The sequence below is a fragment of the Coloeus monedula genome (genome assembly GCF_965178545.1).
Source record: "Coloeus monedula genome assembly, chromosome: 11".
Taxonomy (NCBI): Eukaryota; Metazoa; Chordata; class Aves; order Passeriformes; family Corvidae; genus Coloeus; species Coloeus monedula.
Window position 1 is genome coordinate 14,751,049 of NC_138791.1, and position 19,915 is coordinate 14,770,963.

The following is a 19,915-nucleotide window of genomic DNA, read 5'->3' on the forward strand; positions in this document are numbered from 1 at the left end:
AGGAACTCCAGTGAATGAATCTGCATCCAGAGTGAGTCCTCCTCCCAGCAACCCCTGTAAGCTGTCACTGGTACCACCTGGGAGAAAATTTTTGACTAGGACCCTGCTGTGCCAGATGCTGCTGCCTTTGACAAACTGCTCCTGACCTCTAGAGGTACTAACCCAAATCCACAGGAGAGAAGAGAAACCAAGGTAGTACGTACTGGGATGGGGCAGATGTGGGGTCCAGCTGTGATGGGATCAAGAGATGCAGCACTGGGCATGCTGGGTCAGGAGATAGGGCAAGGGGAGAAGAAAGGGGCCAACCCCCATTATTTCAGCCCCTAGTAAATACGACTGTTTGGAGAACAACTACTCAGCCATCCCCCTTGCAAAAATCACACTGCTGCACCTCTGGCTATGGCTGGTGTGGGGGGAGCCCCTTCCCCACCTCTCTGCCCTGGTGTGGGGGCACATAGAATCATAGAATCATAACAGAATAGTTTGGGTTGAAAAAGACCTCAGAGATCATCTAATTCCAACCGCCTGCCATGGGCAGGGACACCTCCCACTAGGCCAGGTTGCTCAGAGCTTCACCCAGCCTGGCCTTGAACACAGCTTTGTCTCTGCAGTGGAGACAGCCCTGCAGGTTTATTCTCTTTTAAACACTGCCCTGCCTGATATTAAGAGCAACCCATGCCAGCCAAGTACAACTGCTCCCCAGGGCCTTTTAGAGACTTTAAGGACTCAGCTCTTTCTCTGCTTGTCTTGGAAAAACCAGCCGGACTGTGAGGCTGTGTTCCTGGGAGTGATACTGTCATTGGAAAGCACCTTAGAAAAAACACATATAAAACAAAATAAATCAGCATAGAGCAGGTGTCTAGTAAAACCCTATTTTCTTTAAGCTATTGCCTGCAATGGACTTCTAACATTTTCAACTAACTGGATTAACAAGGAGAAAAATGCATGAAAAAAATAATTTTATAGAACATGTAGGAAATGTCTTCCCCTTAAGGAAAAGGATAAAACATCCAACCAGACCATCCCTATCTGTACAGAAACACCATTTGAAGTCACCTAGGCTTGTAACACTGTGCCAGTTTTAGAGTCCCACCCTCCAAACATCATTTCCAGTCTCCCTGAGGCAGCTCCTGTTCTCCTGGCTGGCCCACAATTAGCAAGATCTTAGTGGGTTCAGCTAATTGCAAGATAGAGGCACTGTCATGGCCCTGTTTCTGTAATTAGCTGTCAGAATCAGGATTGTAAATTATTTGAGAATACTGAAAAATCAGATCAGTCTGTGGCAGCAGCAGCAAACCTGGAGAGCAGCAGTGAGCACAACATCATGTTGGGTGTAAATATTTAGAACTGGGACAAAGTGGAAAGGGATGGGGAAGGAGAGGCAGCTCCACAAAGCAGCATTTATTCCAAAGGAATAACTTAGGAGCTCTTAGGCAACAGTCAACATTGCAAAATCTGCAGTCTGCCAGAAGACCCCAGGGGCTTTGTGTGCTTTCAACCTTATTTACTCTCTTGCTTTGAGTCCTTGGAGTGGAAGCTCCTTTCTAGGTCTGTGCTGAAACATGGCGATCCTACAGGGGCTGGAGGAATTTGCTGGAGTGTGATTTCCCCAGAAAGCAAACAAAGTGAGCTACATTTGCTCATCTCTGATTATCTCCCTATTACATAAGCAAAAACTGAAAGGGGGTCATTGTGTATGAATATGGCTCCACTAGAGCTCCATCATCATGGAGCTTCCCTGATAGCTCTCCAGGCACTTTTGGGGCAGCCTGAACCCTGACCTTCCTGCTCCTCCCTAATGAGGGACTCTCCAGCACAGTGGGAGTGGGGTCACAGGATGCTCAAAGCTTCCCTCCTCTCTGGTTTGGCATTTTCCAGCCCAGAAAGGGGTCAGCAATACAGGGTAAATTGTTCCATGGTCCCTCACGGCCAAAGGAGGCACCTTGAAAGTAGTGGGAAGGACCAAGCCTGATTTTGCCTCCCCTCCTTAATGTATATTTCAGACTAAATTTACAAAATACATTGGCTCATGCTTCACTTTAAGAGCATGAGCCATCTCTATGCCATCAAGGCATCTTCTGACATTGGCAGTGAAGAGCTATCACATCAAAAGCCCATCCTCGTTTGAAGTCATCACTTGCTGATGAGAGACTGACACTCCCAAGCACAGGCCAGCCTGATTTGGGTTTGTCTGCAAGTAACAGTTGTGTGGCCAAATAAACATGAGCCAGCTCTGTGCATTTTGTCATTGCCAGAAATTGAAAGTTTGATTACTTGTATTTTTAGGGGTAACTGACAATTAAAATAATCCCACTGAAATATTAAATGTGGCTCAAAGACAGTGAGACCATCATAAACTAAGTCAAACACTGCAGAGATTCCAATCAGCCACCCCAAGGTTCTAAAACATTATTCATGTAGAAAGCAGATAGTTTAGCCAGGCTATTTTTCCTTTTGATGCAGTGACAGATTTTGCATGAAATCTCATGTTCAAGACTGACTTAAATCTCACACAAAACAGTGGGGCCAGGGTATAACAGCCATTGAAAGCAAAATCTGAAAAACAGGTCAGGCATTTGAAAATATTTGTCTCTTTTGCCTCATTTCCCAAATTTTGAACTTTTTTCCTGGCAGTTCAAATTAAGGACCATTTCAAGTGCTTCTGAAACTGTTTTAGAAGAACAATAACAATAATTAAAATAACCCCAAAGGCATTGCTTTGCAAAAGCATTAATTGTTTTCTTCTTTTTTTAAAAAAAAACAATCTGACACAGAGATTAAATGTACCCCCTGTGCCATGAACACTTAAAACATGCCTTGGGTAACTCTGTAATTCAAATCAGGCAAGGATGGCACAATTTACCCCCAAAAGGCAAATGTCAAAGATTGAGGAGTTGCATGGCAGCTTCCAGAGCCGTGCATTGTCCTTCCACAGAGGCTCATATTAAATAAAAAACCCCTTCTTTCTCCCAGTTTTCCTTTTTAGTTTGTGACTCCGGTCTGAGTTTTATTTTGACATTAGTGAGCCTTTCTATTGACTTCCTTCTCCCTGGTGAGGGCACTGAGAACAGGTGATTAATGGTGATACACCAACAGAGCAATAAATGGTTTCCAGTAAGTTTCATATTCCTTCTCATTGTCAAGACCAACACTTTTTTCTAAACAACAACAAAAAGGAACAATTAAAAAACCCCAAACCCTCTTGACAGATTCCCTTTAAAGATAAGAAATCAAGAACAAGACAGCACTGGGATGTTATGTACATCCTGCCATCCATGTCAATTAGGGTTCATTATTGCTCCCTGCTCAGAGAATACCAATGCAACCTGTGCCTCCTCAGGGAGAGGGCCTATGGCTGGGGAGGAGGTGCTACTCCTTTTGTTCACTGTGTACACCAGAACAAAATAAGAAATGCTTGGAAGAAATGCTTGGAGTCAGCCAAAGGGACAAGCTCACATTGGGCAGCTCCTGCATTTTCCTGTTCATGGTTACTTAAGAGTACTTATGAGGGTAAGGAAACCTCCAGTCCATCCCCCCAGTAAAGCTCCCTTGGAGAAAAAAAAATCTCCATAATATGTTCAAAATTTCCCCAGTGCAATGGGGAGTCCTGGAAAACTTCAGAAGAACATCAGTATTCATATCCCATCAAGGGCTTGGAAGGGTGGAGACAGGCGCCTCACCAAACTGGTTCAGGAAGTTGCAAAAATAAGGGAGAGAGGGCAATATTCAGTTGAAAGTTGGACTTGATGATCTTGGAGGTCTTTTCCAACTTAATGATTCTAAGATTCTATGAAAGGATGGAGCACGAGCTATTTCTTTTCAGGGCTGATTACACCACTAGGTAAGGACTGCCACTACATGCTGTTTGCTGACCTACTTTGCTGCCTTTAAATTTATTAGCTGAAGAAATTAATAGGCTCTGTAAAACCTAAAGTTCATTGCGAGGAGTCTGCTGGAGCCCCCTCAGCCATTCCTACATGTCCTTTTCTGGCTGGGATGTTTCCATCAGGTATCACTGTGTGACCAGATCAGCTTTGCCTCCTGCTGGTTCCCATCACACCTCCCTGTGTACTGGGAAGCAGCTGGGAAAGGGCACAGCCCCCTCTGGCCCCCTACACTCGTGGCTGGGTTACATAGTATTATAAACCCAACTTCCCGGCACGGCTGAGGTTGAGGAAAATGAAGCTAAACTTGTGTGCCCTGTTTCTATCAGGCTGACATAACGCATGCAGGGGCTAAAAATAGAAAAAAATCAGAATGAAAAGAATAATTGTGGTGTCTGGTCTGAACTGTCTCTGCCAAAACCGTCTGTGCACTTGAAGGCTGACATAGCAGCCTCCTAGCAGTGCACAGGAGGGCTCCTCCTGCTCTGAGTCCCCTCGTCCTCCTACGACCCACCAGTCTTGAGGGCACCCACTGCCCACACTGCAGGAGAGATGGAGTCACTCCCTGAACCACTGAAGCAGCAGCTGTATCCCCAGCTCCAGCCTCAGGAGCTGTTTTTGATGGGGACTGATCCTGGTCACTCAGAAAAGCATCATCTCCCATGGAAGACTTGATGTCAGCACTACTCCTGGCTTGATAAAAGAGCAAAGACCGGGGGCTCAGTGAAAGGATAGGGATGTCAGCTGGAGCAAGGGTAATGGGGCAGGAAAGAGGGAATTACCACTGCTCCCTAATTCCTCCAGGCACGGGGCTCAGGCTGGAGCAGCGCGGCAGGGCTCTGTCTCCTGGAAGAGACCCAAATCCTCCCTACCCAAAACCTGCTCAGTATTTGCATAGGTCCCAGCCAAACACAGGGCAGCACGAAGCAATAAATTAACCCTACAGAGGCATTTCTCGGCTCTCCCTTCCAGCCAGCACGCATGAGCCTTCCCTCTGCCTCTTTTTCTTTTGCCAATCCCAGGTTGCAACCCCAACACCCCGACCCTCCGGCAGCGCTCCCCGGCCTCAGCATCCAGCATCATCCCACGCCTGAGAGCACAGAAGCCGATGAGCCCAGGGCCGGGTGGAGGGGGGTCCTGCTTACCGGCTGCCATTCTCCGGCTGCCCAGAGGTGCGTGGGGCACGCGGGGAGGTGACAGTCCCGCTGCGGAGCTGGCCGGCTGGCCGGGTCACACTCGGCCTCCTCGGCTGCCTTCGGGGTGCCGCTGTGGCACTGCACAGAGCGGCGCTGGACGCCCCGGCCGCAGGACACAGAGCACTGCAGGAAGGGACAGAAGGTGAGTGGAGCTCCCCATGACACTCACCAAGGTAAGTTCAGGGGGTTCGCTCTCTGCTCTGAGCTCCGTGGCATCGGTAGCGATGCTCTATCAAACTTCCAGGTGTGGCTTTTCATTGTGCAAGGGAAAACGGTGAATCTGAAGCCAGCGGGAATTTTTGCCGTTGGCTTCAGTGAGGTCAGGACTTCCCAGACAGGATTTTTATTGCAAAATCTCCTTTTATTGCCAAACAGCGGCACTGCTAAACCACCCTGACACCCCAGAGGCGGCCGGGCTCTGAGCATTGCTCTGAGTATTGCTTCTAAGGCACAGGTTCAGAAAAATCATAGTTCAAAATACATCAAACGCCATAGAATGGGCTTTAATGAAAAGCAAACTTGGATTGCGTAGAAGAAAGTATGTAGCTGTAGAGAGAGAAAGGTGTGATATAGCTGGGATTTCTTTCAGCATGCATTTAAATGTGCACATGCACCAAGGGAGGGAATACAGTTAGTTTGTGAAAACAAGTGTCTTTTTAAAATTAACTGCGTTTCACATTTCCTTCATTACACTGTGGGCACACTTCTCCCAACTTCAAGGCGCAGCAACAAATGCCTGAATTTCTCTGTTTCTCACACATCTTTAAATTATTATCTGTACTGCAAAACTCTTAACAGCTTATTTTTTCTTTCATGCAACATTTCTTAGTGTCGTGATTACACACAAATATGTTTAGCAGTACTTAATATTTCTCTGGTACAGATTCCTTCTGGCTAGACCTTAAAGTATACTATACAGATTTGGAATTAAGAGAATCTGCATTTATAGAAGAAAGTGCATAAAAATTAAAGGCATGTATTGAAAACCCACCTGAATTAACAACTAATATTAGTTATTTTTAACAACTAATATTACTTATTAATATATCAGAAACTAAGAAAATAAGTTCACAGTCTGTTATTGCAACACCCATTAAAACGAGCCTTCTTATGGCAGGGAATTAAGTGGTGCCTAACGGGGAAGCAATTCCCTCTTTTGTAGAGTATTCCTCCATAATGCTCTTTGCTTTACTATCCAAATGCCCCATAAAGCCAAGAGAACCAGAGAAAAGCTGACTGTGAATATTCAACTGGCTTCAGATATTAAGAGGGTGGGAGTATTTTTGTGTAGCTTTTGAAAGCAGCAGTGAGATTTCTGTCACTGGTGATGCAAATGCTTCCCATGTGCTGCTGCTTCCCTGGGATTAACAGTGCTCTTGTCCTACACATTCCATAGAGGACTCTTAAATTGCATAAAGGCACAAACTTGGAGAAACATATACACCAGGATGCCTACCGTGCTCTAAGATATCTTTTGGGTTCCATTTATCACCAACATAAAGAGCCCGGGTATGGATAAAGGAGCACAAGTGACACCATGGCTTTTTCATGGGGGGCTGCACTGTGTGTGACACATGGGTTTGGGGAGAGGATGGTCCCTGGGCTGTACCAGAAGCTCTACCTGATGCTCTACTTGTTTTTTTAGATAGGGCTGCGTTTCAGCCTGCAGTTGAAGTATGCAAATACCAGATAGCAGAACAAATATTGGTATTTTTGTTAAATGAAAGGTAAATGGCCATAATTGACACCACTTAGGAGAAGCAAACACATTAAATCTGACATTTAGTGCAGACAAAAGCGCATTTAAAACTTGGAGAAAAAGACTTTTTTCTTCCCTTTTGATTATTACAGATATATCAAAAATGCTTTGCTGCAGGGAAGTGGGTTCATAACAACCTAGAAAAGAATTAATCACCCTCTGAATACAAAATATCCAAAGAGAAAAAACCTAGGAGTGGAGCACGAGCACAGCCTGTGTCCAACTGAGACTGGTTTTAAACCATTCCTGTGTTCTTTAATCTTAATTTTTTGAGTAATACCTTTTCCAGGAGGCAAAACCCCCAACACCTAAAGGTATATGCAATGGGTCCTGTGCATATATAGTGACACCAAGACGCACTTTTATGGGAAAACTTCGCCTTATTTCTCATGCAGACTTTTGCTGGTTTTTTCAGGAAAAAAAGTAGCCAGCTCACAGCAGCTCAGCTTTGGTATTAACTTTCTGAGGCAATTAGACCTTCAGAAAGTTTGGGGTTTTTTGTATAATATCTAAGTGGAAACGGATCATGGTTCCTATTTGCAACAGTGGCACTGGTGATAGGGAAAGTCACACAGAGTTTTTGTGCCCAATTTATACCCTGATCTACTGTGTATTCAGAGCACCAAACTCCTGTCTGTTTCATGCTCTTAATGAGAAGTTCAGCACCTAGATCCAGCTTGGCTCCAAGGCATTAAATCTCTGGCAAAGCCCTGAACACCCCTTACAAGGGATTCAGGGCCAGAACTCCAAATGTTTTGACAGCCCCAACTCTTCATCTGTCACAGGCAAAAAAATGCTGCCAGCACCAGTGAGGCTCAGAGATCCATGTCAAAGCATTTCACAGGGCTTTAAAAAGCCCAATTTGATATTGTAGCATGTGTTTCTACCCCTTTGTCTTCTCTAAGCAAGATGCTGGCTGGCTGAGCACATCCAGCATCAGGAACCTGGGCTGAGCAGCTACTCCTGGAAAAGCCTATTCTTAGCATTACCATTAGCATACAAATATTTCTTAATTGCCCAGTAATAAGAGATTACTTCAGACCATAAATCATCTCATCCTCCTATTAACTCGGGTCCCTTTCTCTAAATATAATCATAAAATCAACACCCCTTATGCAGTGGAAAGCTGGGAATTTTAAACCACTTACTTTCATCAATTAATAGTAGTGTATTTTAATACAACTGACAGACCATTATGTTTACAATTATTAGCTGTAAAAAACTGCTTTTGGGAGCAGTCATTTAAAATAAGGTGCAAACTGGATATCACAAGACTGTCTAATGGCCTGGTGTTTCATTTCAGTCTGGCTCCTGTATAAAATTTAAGTTTCAGTCCTGAAGGTAATAAAAGTAACAATATTGACTTAATTTCCAATATGGGAGCAGTACTGTGGATTTCACAGGCTGGATGCTCCCATCCTCAAGTAAAGAACCCAGACCTCAGTAACTGAACCTCCATGGTGAATGAACACTAAGTTCTTTACCCATATAATGGCAAATACTCCTATCCTGTGAATCCAATAAGGATTAAGAAAACCCAACTAATACAAGTCTGAAAATAATCATAGAACATTAATGGGTTTATTGTCCTTTTTATTAGTGGACATTAATCAACAGCATGCTGTCCTAGTCCTACCATTTGCATGTGTGCCTGTAGCAATGTTAATGGTTTGTCTTTCAGGGAACTTGAATACAGCAAGAATGGGTGTTTTGTACCTAAATTTGAAAGATAGAGTGCATGGGAGCATGGTGTTTTACAAGTTAACAGTTCATTTAGTCTGGGATTTTCAATAATTCCGCTGATTAGCACGCTAATGAGGTAGAGGGAAAAGCAAGGTTCAGAGTTAAAAATGTGATGAAGCAGATTCAAGGTGATGACAAAGACATTATTTTCAGGAAAACAAGGATTCAAGGTATGCTTTCAGAAAGCAAGATGTTTAAGTACTTTCTCATTTCCAGCAGCCTCTGCTCTCTGCATCACTGTCTGACTTTTTAATGAGCAAAAATCAAGCAACGAGTTTGTTAAGAAAGAAAGGGAGTGAAAAACAGTTTTAATGAACAATTCTGATTAATTTTTAGGCTTTCCCAGGAAGATGAGAATAAATTTAGTTTCAGATTTCCCAAAACTAAGGAAGCTTCTACTTGAGATATGATATTTAAATTATATTAAAAACATGAATAAATAGTACATTCTCTTTAATATTATATACTAATGATGTTTCTAGTAGAAACTTAAAATATACCACAAGGAATTTACTTCCAGATAGACACTAAAAGCAAGCTGCCATGTTTTCAGCTGGTACAATTCTGTGTTGCTCTACTGCTGTCCATGAAGCTACACTGTTTTACACCAGGATCTGGCCCAAAAACTTTTATCCCTGAATAATTCCTGAGGAAAGAAGTGATTGGAAAACCAGGCTCTAACCAATTTGATGGAGGAAGAATACCAAAAGGTGCGAAAAGGTACACAGCATGTCTTACCTGTCCCCAATCTCCTGCTTTCCACTTCGGACATCTGCCCCCTCTGCATTTCTTTTGCACGTTGGGCTTAGCAAGGTGTTTACAATACTCTTCTTCTACACGCCTCCCTTCCTCTGACAAACAGTACACACTGCGGTGCTTTTGGCCTCTTCCACAGGAGACAGAACACTGTAAAAATGAAGTAACAACAGATCAGCTTTCACACTCATACAGGGGCCATGGATACCCAGGGCATTTTCTTTCAGCTGGACCAAAAGCACCTCCCCAGGTCCCTGGGAGGCTACACAAAGCTTGAGGTGAGTGCAGATACTTAATAGTGCATGATATTCTTGGTCAAAGCCCCCAAAATGCCAGTATCAAAATAGAGAAAACAGCTGACATTCAGCAGGGATAACAAGGCTGGATTCCTGCCATTGCTGTAGCGGTTTCAAAGGAGCAGAGTCATCTTAAAGGGATCAAGGCAGGAGCCCTCAGTATCTACTTAGAAGAACTTGAAAGGAGCCATTTCCATTTACCTTGGTACAAAGGGATGTCACATATTGGTAAATCAGGAGGGTAAAGTGTGCTCTGCACCTTCACAGAGGGAAATAAGTGAACAAAGGACAAGGCAGAAAAGTGCAGTATTTCCATGTCCTTGGTACAAAGGCTTGTGTTTGTTTTATCAGTGTAGTCTGACTTTTCTTTTTTTTTTTTCCTCACTAAACAGACTGAAACCAGGACATGCTCATCCTTAAGATTTATGCATTTTGAAAACAACTCAGAAGGTGGCAAGGCGGCAGAGCCTGGAGAATCAAAGCAAAAAGCAAACCAGCAGGTATGTTAGCTGCAAGCTTTGTAGTGAAGCAACTAATTTCAACCTCCCTCTGCAGGTTCACTGAACTTTTTCAAATGTGACCACTTCTGGCATGCAAACCCCAAGCAACTTCACTTTGATTTCAGATTAGTCTCCTCCAAAGATTTAGGAATGAAAGGGGTCTGGAATCACGACATGAATTTAATATGACAGTTTCGTGTAGAACAAGCCTCTTACTCAGCATGATGCACCCAGAGACTCAACTTCTATTTCTTCATTACATGCTACGTCATAAACATACTGCTTTAATCCTTGAGTGCAAACACACAGTTTTAACCATCTCTCCATATAAAATGTTCTGCTTTCCTTTCAGAATAGAGAAAACATGCAGAAATGAGGCTTTCACTTTCATTTTGAATCCACTCCATCAGTATATTTCCCAAGAAATATATTACAGCTCAAGCTCTTCCCAGCCTATAAATACATTTGAAACCTGAAAAATTTATATATATATAGCAGCTCTGGAAGAGTCATTAGAATAGAAATTGGCCTCCAGTATTGACACCTGTGATTATTTTATATTACAGCCCTCCTTAGAGCTCATTCAGCCCACAAAGAACCAGCGAGAGAGCAGTAACTTGTTTCTAAATAGAAAAGTTCAGACCAATGTGGAGAGAAATGGATGTAGCTTCTAAAATCAGACTGATGCTTAAAAGCCTGTATAAATGATGCCCTGGAAAAGGTTGTTTTCCTGCTGCAAGAGTGTTACAGATTGAAAAAAGATCACTGAGGTCCTGTGTGATCAACAGGTTTACGAGCCATTAATGATGCTCCTCTGAGAGGCTGAGCAGGGACAGCTGCCTCCGAGTTCTCCTGAGCCCACATCCAATTTGAAGATAGGCCAAAGAACCCAACAAGCAACATTCAACCTTGCACTGAAAAACAGAGGAAATGCTGTCCCTCGCAATAAAACAGAACTTTCACGAGTTACCCAGATCCATAAATGTCATGTCTTTTCTTTAGTATCAACAGAAGAAAGATCAAGCTAATGTTATCCTATTTTATAAGCCTTCAAATTTCATCAGAAGTTAATTTTTTCATTCTGTCTACTTCTCTCCCCAGGCAACAAACGTCAGCAGCAAGACAAATGTCACATCCTACAAAACCCAGTTGTAAACTTCTAATATTTTCATCCATTTACTGTTTTGGACTAAACACCAATACTGATATTTAAGCAAAAATTCAAGTGTTCCTTGGTAAATGCTCTCCGTGCAGGTTATGCTACTGTACTGTGACAGCTAAAGAGTAAATTTACAGCATTGATCAGGACTCTCTCATGCCCCACATCCCGAGCTGGTACAGCTCAGACAATCCTTAATTTAAAAAAATACATTGGATCCCACTACTTATCCAAAAGTAAGACTAACCACACTGTGCAACAATGCAAGCACCTTTCTGGGGACCTGAGGGTAGTTGATAAATACTTGATCTCACAAACAATTTGGTACTAGTTATTTCCAAAATTATTATTCCCCTTCTACAAAATGCTTAACTTTGGCATGGAGCCTGATTCTGACATTTATCTTGTGATCCCATGATCAAACAAGTCTGTGTGCAAACCTTGGTGCACTCAGAGGTTGAGGCATAATTTGCTTAATTTTGTTAATACTTAAATGTAATTCCCAAGATGCTGGAATTAATCATTTCTATGTCTGCCTTTAATATAAATCAAAGTTAGGCAGCTGTGCATTTGCAGATCTAAACCACCCATTTGCTTTTGTGCACATTTGAGTTATGATCTCATTTGCACTGACAGAAAAGAAAGGTTGGATAATCTAATGTAACTAAGTATCAGAGACTGAAAATTCCTTTGCAAAGAGTCTACTTAATAACTGCCTTCTAATTCATTTCAGGTATTCAACTTTTATCTGGCACATAGATTTTAAGCATATGTGAGCCACGTGCAAAGCATAATTTAATAGTGGGCTGCATCTCAATGCCATGTGTCAGGGAAATGCCACACCCAACTACCACCATCAGTCTCATCATTTATTTTGGACCCTGGAGAAACTTTGCATTCCATTAAAAGGATTCTTCATGGCTGCAAATGCTGCTTGCTTATAGTACCTACCAATAACAGTACCACAATGAGGTAAGCTTTGACCTTGCCCTCCTCAAAACATTTGATAAAATCACTGTCTTCACGTTCCTCTTTTTCTTGACTTCTTTCCTTTTCCACACCCCCCCCCCCCCACGAAAATGCTTCCAAGTACTGGGGACAGACGGTAGGTCTCTGGAATAACAGCCTCACCTTATCCAAGGCTCTCTGAGTCAACAGAAAAGCCTCTATTGCTTTATATCATCTCTGAGCCAGCCCTGATGGTGTAGCCAGGTACTGTATGGAATTTTTTCACTAACCAGCTTCCTAGAGTCAAGAATCACATGCACTTGGATATACCCGTGGTCAACTTGCCTCTGCCTCCACTTAAGTTGCTCTGAAAGGCTGTTTGCAGCTTGTGATTGAGGCACCACAGCAAACAGCACCCCTGGATGAACCTGGGAGGACAGCCAGGCATGGAGGAGAGCGTGAAAACAACACACTGTGATGTTTCTATAGAAAACACACCAAAAAGTTTGTGGCACATAAAATAAGAGAGAAATAGTATTTCAAAAAATCAGCTATAGCCATCACTCTAAAACTCTAGCAAACCTTTCCCTTGTTATTATCTTTATTATCTCCTAAACCCGCCTCAGTCGCACCTGGTACTTTACATGGAGAACAAAAACAAAAGGACTTTCCTAAGAGCATTAGGATCAAAGCACTTAGCACAGATTTAAGGGCTTTATGTTTATTGCATGATTAGTGTTGTTAATATGCCAAGAACTGGAGATTGGCATGCTGCTGATATTTTCAAATAAATACACTGCCTAGTTTAAATAAATGCAAGGAAAAAGTTTAAATAAATATGCCAGAAATATTTCCATATCAACTGTTTCCATAAAGGTCAGAACACGATACTAAACATCTCCTGTAATGCCTTGCTCTGCTCTGCTTGTGCTTTTGTTTCCACAAAAAAAATTGTTTTCTGTTTCAGAGTTCAGGAGATGATAATTCTGTTACCAAGTGCATGCAAATTGCTTTAAAATAACCTTTTCTGCATTTCCTGGTCTGATCATTTGGAAGATGAGGGTACATCTTGTTCAATAAGACCTCTCTAAAATAGAAAGGCTGCTACTTGATTCACATGGTTGGCAGCAGGAAAAAAGCCAGAATGTGTTCAAAAATCGTCTTAAAAATTTGTACAAAATTTCTGGTGAATTTCTGGGAGCGGGGTCAGTCCAGCACCAGGACGACTCAACAGTCCTGGGCACAAATGAACAAATCTTGGCGAGAAGAAAAAGGCACCATGGAGCAGTCAAGAAGAAATGGAATGACTGCTCCTTGTAAACTTAGTGCATTGAAGGGGCAATTCCACAAAGGGCAGAAGGGCATATGCCAAGCAAGAACCCGGGAACACTCTCCCCCAGAAGTGAAAAGTTGCAGAAAATGCTGTCAGACCACTTTTCAGACCCACTGTGCATCAGCCGACGATTTGGGAGGTATTTAAGATAATGAATGCAAGCTGCAGTGATCACCAAATGAATTCCCAAAGATCGGTATGCTCCGATAGCTCACCAAGGGCAGGGCTGGGAAGGATTAGATTAAAAATGGCATTATCAGATTCTGCCAGGAGCAACTTTTTGGAGGAAATTAAAATCAATCCTTGTAGATTTAGACTTCCCCACATTAAGGATTTTATGGAAAGCCAGCAGCCGTAAGTAAGCCCAGGTTCATTCTTCCCAACAATCTGAGACAAAACATGCTGGATAAAATAAAGAGAAAAGCAACAGAGCCCTCCAATGCTTTACACCCGTTTTCCGAGAGGGCTGTGCTCCTGGACGCCAGCAAACTTTTCCAACTACAAGCAAACCCAACAATGTACTCTCATAGCTGCCTTTCAGCAGCAGATCTATGTCACCTTTTACTACCACTAACACTGCTGCTGTCATATACTGTGACTTCTGTACCTCTGAAGTCTCTTGAACACAAAGGACATCAACAGACACATCACCAAGGAAAGCATGGATCCTTCCTCACCAGCTGAACCTTTACCAGGAGTCCTAAAATGCTGGAACCTTTGTGTGTTGTCCAGCAACAGAGGCTCTGTGGCATCCCAACCTAGCTTCACAACAGCAAGGTATTTCAGCAGGTAATTCCCTTGGCTTCAGTGAGACTGAAAGTAAGGCTGCAGCACTTTAGGAGATGTTTAGGAAATATTTATTGCTGCTCTGAAGCCCTGTTTCTCCCACTGATGTGTTTTAGCATGGTCTTGTGCCCATCTGCATTGGTGGGGACACATGCAGGGCAGGAGTCACCCAGCTTGGCCTTCCTTTCCTGACAAACTAAGGAGCCATGACTTAAGGCACATGGGTGCTGTGTATGGTCATGGTGATTTTAGCTGGTGCATGGCCAGAAAATACATGTGATTCTTGTACATTTAAAAAGGAAGAGGGGTCTCTACATTCAAGGGAGGGCAAATGGACCAGAGACCTGAGCAAAACACACCAAAGCACTGCACTGCACTTTTGGAAGAGGCTTTAGAAATGTTTAATGCAAATTGACTCCTCAGAGAAATGGGGTGATTGAAAAAAAAAGGCATGAACATTAGGGATTTTGGAATGTATGAGTGTGAGTATGTTTGTGAGCATTGTCCAGAGCCCCTGTGGAAGTGTTCTGAGGAGCCCTCTTGGAGCTGGAGGACAGCCCCCAGTGTGAACAAGAGCAGGCTTTGCCCCAGTGTTGCCAAGGAGGTCTCCTGGTTCCAGGCCATCCATGCTGGCCTACCCTGTCTCTGCAGTGCCCACAGGGTCTCCATCCTCCAGATGCTCCATCCTCTGGTCTTGCCTCGGAGCAGAGGCACAGAGCTTCCTAAGTCATTATTGCAAAAGGGAGAAATGAAACGATCCACTAAATCTTCACCTTCCCACCACCAAACTCAGCTGGAGGGACTGGTGAGACCAGAAAAAAAGAGGAAAATTTCTCAGAGAAAAGAGTCCAATTTGATGTGTTACTGCAGCAGAAGAAAGAGCTGGTGTGTCTGGAGTCCATTACTCCGGCACAAATTGCCCAGAGGAAAGGATGCTCTCGGATTCTTTAACTCCTGCAAGATTTAAGGCTCTGAGCGCTGAAGTCAATACAATAATTTCCCCAAGCTGGGAAACCTCACAAGATCTATGGGAAGAAAGAGGTAACTGCAACAGGAGAAACCATACATCTCCTCTTCTGCAGCATCCACTCAGTAAGTAGCACCTTCTCCCCCTCTTTTCCCTGCCCTGTGTTACACCACATACAAAGGCACAGAAATCATCAGGGCTGTGAGCACACAAAGCTCTCCTAAAAGCTGTGTCCCTGCCCTGCTCAACACTATTTACCTTGAACAACAAACAAGCAAAAGCCCCATACAGCTACTGCAGGTCTCTCCAGGGAGGGAGGCATTAGATGGCATTTCCTCAAATTGGGAGGAGATGTGTGAGTTACCCAAAGGACACCAATACAGTGGGATGTGGAAGGTACTCATGAAGCTTATTTTCCATACTGTGGCACTTTTAGGAGAGTACCAACTGAAGCAGCAAGGCGCCAGCTAACTGACACCTCATATTTTTACTGAACGATGGTATTACAATGCCATTTAGACATTCCATTCCAGAATAGGATTTCTCTGTGTTGGATGGGGTAAAACACAAAGTAAAGAGCTCTCACAGGAACATCAGCCCTGTTTCACAGGTGTGCATCACACTGGGGAGTTGTAGGAGCACTGGGCTGCTGCTTGCTCCCCCATTTTATAAAGGAAAATCTTGGCTTAATGCCCTAGGGATAAATACTGTCAACCTGCATATGGTCTTGGGCATCAGACAGATTTTCATCCATGCTGCTGACTCACTCACCTCCCCTGTAAGCTAGTAAAATTAAAATGTGAATAGAGCATTAAGTGCCTTTGGAACAGGACTGACTACATCATTTTTTCTTAATAACTGCACAAATCAGTCACTGGGAAAGTTAGAAACACAGTAAATCTCTTTGTGCTTAGTGTCCCTCATTGTTATACATCCTTGTTTCTAAATCCCTAGGATCTGAGCAACAGCAGTGATTGCAGTGTGGGGTATACAGTGTGACTCTGGAAAATGGGCAAAACCACAGGCAGACATGCCAAAACCCAGCTCAGGGATCTGCCTGAAGATGCTGCATTTCACAGCTCATCCTTGAAAGTGTGTTACTGCTCCAATGCGACCCTTGCAGTCTAATGCATTCCTGTACTCTGAGCCAGTGCCTTGGGAGACAACTACTCTCAGCAACTACCCTTTTATTTATTGCTTTATTTCTCCTGTGTGGGCATGTGCAGATGTGCAGGAGGTCTGCAGGCATTACAGGACTAGCAGCCAGGGATGGGCCACCCATAACACGAGGACTGAATCCAGTCATTGCTGAACAGCAGCCTCACCACTTCTTGTTTGAGTTCGGGCCTAGAAAATGACCATTCCATTGAGAAAATGTGTAAGAGAGGAGGTGTAAAATGGCAACCACATGCCAAATGCAGCCAAACAGACATTGCACTATGGGAGGAGAGAGGCATTTTGCAGTATGTTGGGACAGAAGCATGGGTTAGGCTATATTGCTGTATTCACTGTTAGAAATATCAGCGAATACCAATGGAGTTACCTGCTCTGAGTGAGAAAGTGCACTGAGGAACTTGGGGAAAAGATGCACTGTCTGGGGGCAAAGGGACGAGAAGATTTTAAAGATACCTGAAAATAACATTCCTGAGTCTAACCACTGGTCCAGCTCCTGTCTGTCCTGGCAATGGCAACAGGACAGGCTGTTGAAGGACAGCAGATGAGATTCTCTGCAGCTCCGTTCTCTGCTCTTTCCCCAGCATTTAGTCACTGGACTAGGGAGGTCAGAAGGGACATTGCTGACCAGTCTTTTTACTTCTTCAGACTAAAAGGTCATGAGTGGTGTAAAGACCAATGGGGGTCTGCAAGGGGGAGAGTGGATTGCAACAGCTGAGCTATAAGTTGCAGGAAATCAATCCTGTGAGGAGTTGATCCAGGAATCACTGAAGTGCTGGCTCAGTGTTAAGCGCACAGTGGCCCAGGGTGGTCCCTCACCTGCAGGGTGTAGCTGATGGGCTTCCACAGTTGTTTTCCTGCTAATGTAGCATCAATACTAGCAAAGAGGAGAGAGAGAACTGATAACAAAAGTATACCCATATAGTTCTCCTTATTTAAGTAGAAACAGAAAGAGCAATGATAGATGGTGATAGTAGACAAAAAATAAAAATGGAAAGGAAAACAAAAATTGGAGATTTTAGGGTAAAAAGAGATGAAAAAAATTATGTTCCTCTACTGGGCAGCTGGGTATCACTGGCTTTGCCCACCTGTGACTGCCTTGGAGCCACTAGCTGTGGGCACTGAGGTGAGGAGAGAGATGCATTAACATCCATCACCACTGCCTCAGAGGAGCAATAGGCTGAAACACTTCAAACAACCCCCCAACAGCAGTTCAGTAATGCTGCTGCCACAGCAAATTCATTTTCTGCAGAGGAGAAGAAGGGAGCAGAGTTATATACACTTGCAACCAAATCTGTCCCTGGTTATCACTTCTGCCTTAGCAACACCTGACGTCCTGCCTGCTAAGAACATTTTCAGAACAACGACACAGAGAATATTGGTGTTCAACAGCCTATTTTCAGCCAGCCGCATGGGGAAGGCATTTTGCAAACAACATGCTAGGGCTTTGACAGAATTAAATAAAAATAACCTAAAGTTTCCACTGACACCAATTTTAAGATTAGAATTCTGGAGTGCCAGCTGCCTGACACAGATGTTGGCCAGGCAGTTCTTCTACTTCCCACCCAGTTCAGAGCCCCTTTGCTGCTCTGTCCCTGTGTGCAGCCAAAGAGCCCTGCAAAGCCATCAATGCCACCAGCTTCTTGCCAATGCTGTCCTAGCCCAAACCTCAACTCACATCCTCAAGAACAGAGTTTGGAGCTTAGCTGGTTAATATTCTAATTATTTGACAGTAATCTTCTGATTCTTCTTTAGAGCAAAAGGCCCTCAAAGACTCTGATACCAGCATCTCTGCCTACAGGATACAGAGCTGGGAAGCACTGAGAGCTGCACAACCACTGCACCAGCAGCCTGAACTTCAGATACCCAAGTCTGACAAGTACTTGACAAGGCAGACTACTTTTAAAATTGTAATACTTTTTTGGAAAAAAACCAAACAAAACCCAAATAAATCTAAACCTCACCTACCCATTTTCCAGAGTTCAAAGTCAAATGATCACTGCCCTGCGCAGTGAAGCCCAAATGACTCACCCAACTGAACCAGGGTACTGTGAGATATAATTGTTTTACCTTATCTGTGCCCATTTCCTAACTCGGAAAGAATGAGAAGCCCACAACAAGTTCATTCAGCATTGTTCATACATTGTATCAGGATACAGTTGGATCATTAAGGCAAACTCAAAATATCAGAGATTATTGCAAGGAGCAAATCTGCTCCAAGGCGGGTATTTTAAGGGAGGTTATGCATATATTTTATATATATGGTATATATATGGGTGTATTAATTAAAACCAAACCTCAGGTTTTAAATGAAGCAATGGGTAATTCTTGCTGTGAACATCTCCCTCATGAACATGACACGAGAACATGACAAGATTTCCCCTCGATATTCAAGAGTGTGTATGGAGATCTGCATTCATACCATAAAGCATTCAGAGGAGAAAAAACACTCTCTGTATTCTGTGACAGTCTGTGCACATCTTCTAAAGCATGGTTTTAATAAGAAGGTCAGGTCTATCACATGGTGTACAATTCTGCAATGGGTAAATACATGTTCTTAAATAAGCAAGGAAATAAAAACGTCACCTCCTCTTAGTCCTCTTTGAACATACATTATAATGACAAGATATCTCACCAGTCTCCTGTTGTAAAATTGTCATTTACACATACAATCTGTTTATCCATTTAATTATCTCTTCCAAACCTGGATTTAACCAGCCAGATAAAGATCACTTGTTTACTGTGTAAAATCCCAGTGGAATTTTGCCCGAGGACTGTGGGTTGGATGCTTCGGACTCTCTCTGCTTTAATTTTTTTACTATAAATTTAATTTTATAATACTAAGTTCACCGAAACTTGAGTAAGGCTAAGCCAGTCAGATGATTGCAAGAAATTAATTATCCAAACTTTGTAATTCATACACTTTTAACTGTGTTTGTTTAATCATTGAGAATAACAATTTCTGTTGGAGAACAAAGCAAGTAAAAGAAATGCCAGTTAAAAGATGGAACATTGCAGAACCGTTTCAGAAAATTTAGGAAGTTACCAAATCTAATAAATTATCTGAATTTAGCAAAAGACTCAAGAAATCATTATACAAATTCATTTATGATTACATTCTACTTGCGTTTAATTTTCACTGTTCAACATTAACATTAAACATTGTAAATGTATGCAATGTTTATATAAAATTAAATAACAATATTGGAAAAATAAATACACTTTTACATAAATACATAAATCCATACTGCTGAAAAGTTTCAGCCAATACTATACTCTTGTTTCAAAAGTGACCAAAAAAATATGGTAGTGACACTCCATCACAACAGATGAAGTATGTACAGCTGCAGAATGATGTTTGCAACAGATGACAGAGCTAAAGCAAATCCAGGTGATACCACACTGAAGGAGAAAA

General features: G+C 42.9%; 1 protein-coding gene across 1 annotated transcript in view; it reads right to left on the reverse strand.

The window, feature by feature from the left end:
- The window catches only part of ADAMTS9 (ADAM metallopeptidase with thrombospondin type 1 motif 9), an 82,609-nt gene that overhangs the window by 13,547 nt on the left and 49,147 nt on the right, over positions 1–19,915 (reverse strand). Inside the window, 2 exon segments of the mRNA XM_082288835.1 lie at positions 5,030–5,203; positions 9,321–9,488. Coding sequence (XP_082144961.1) covers positions 5,030–5,203; positions 9,321–9,488 — 342 coding nt within the window.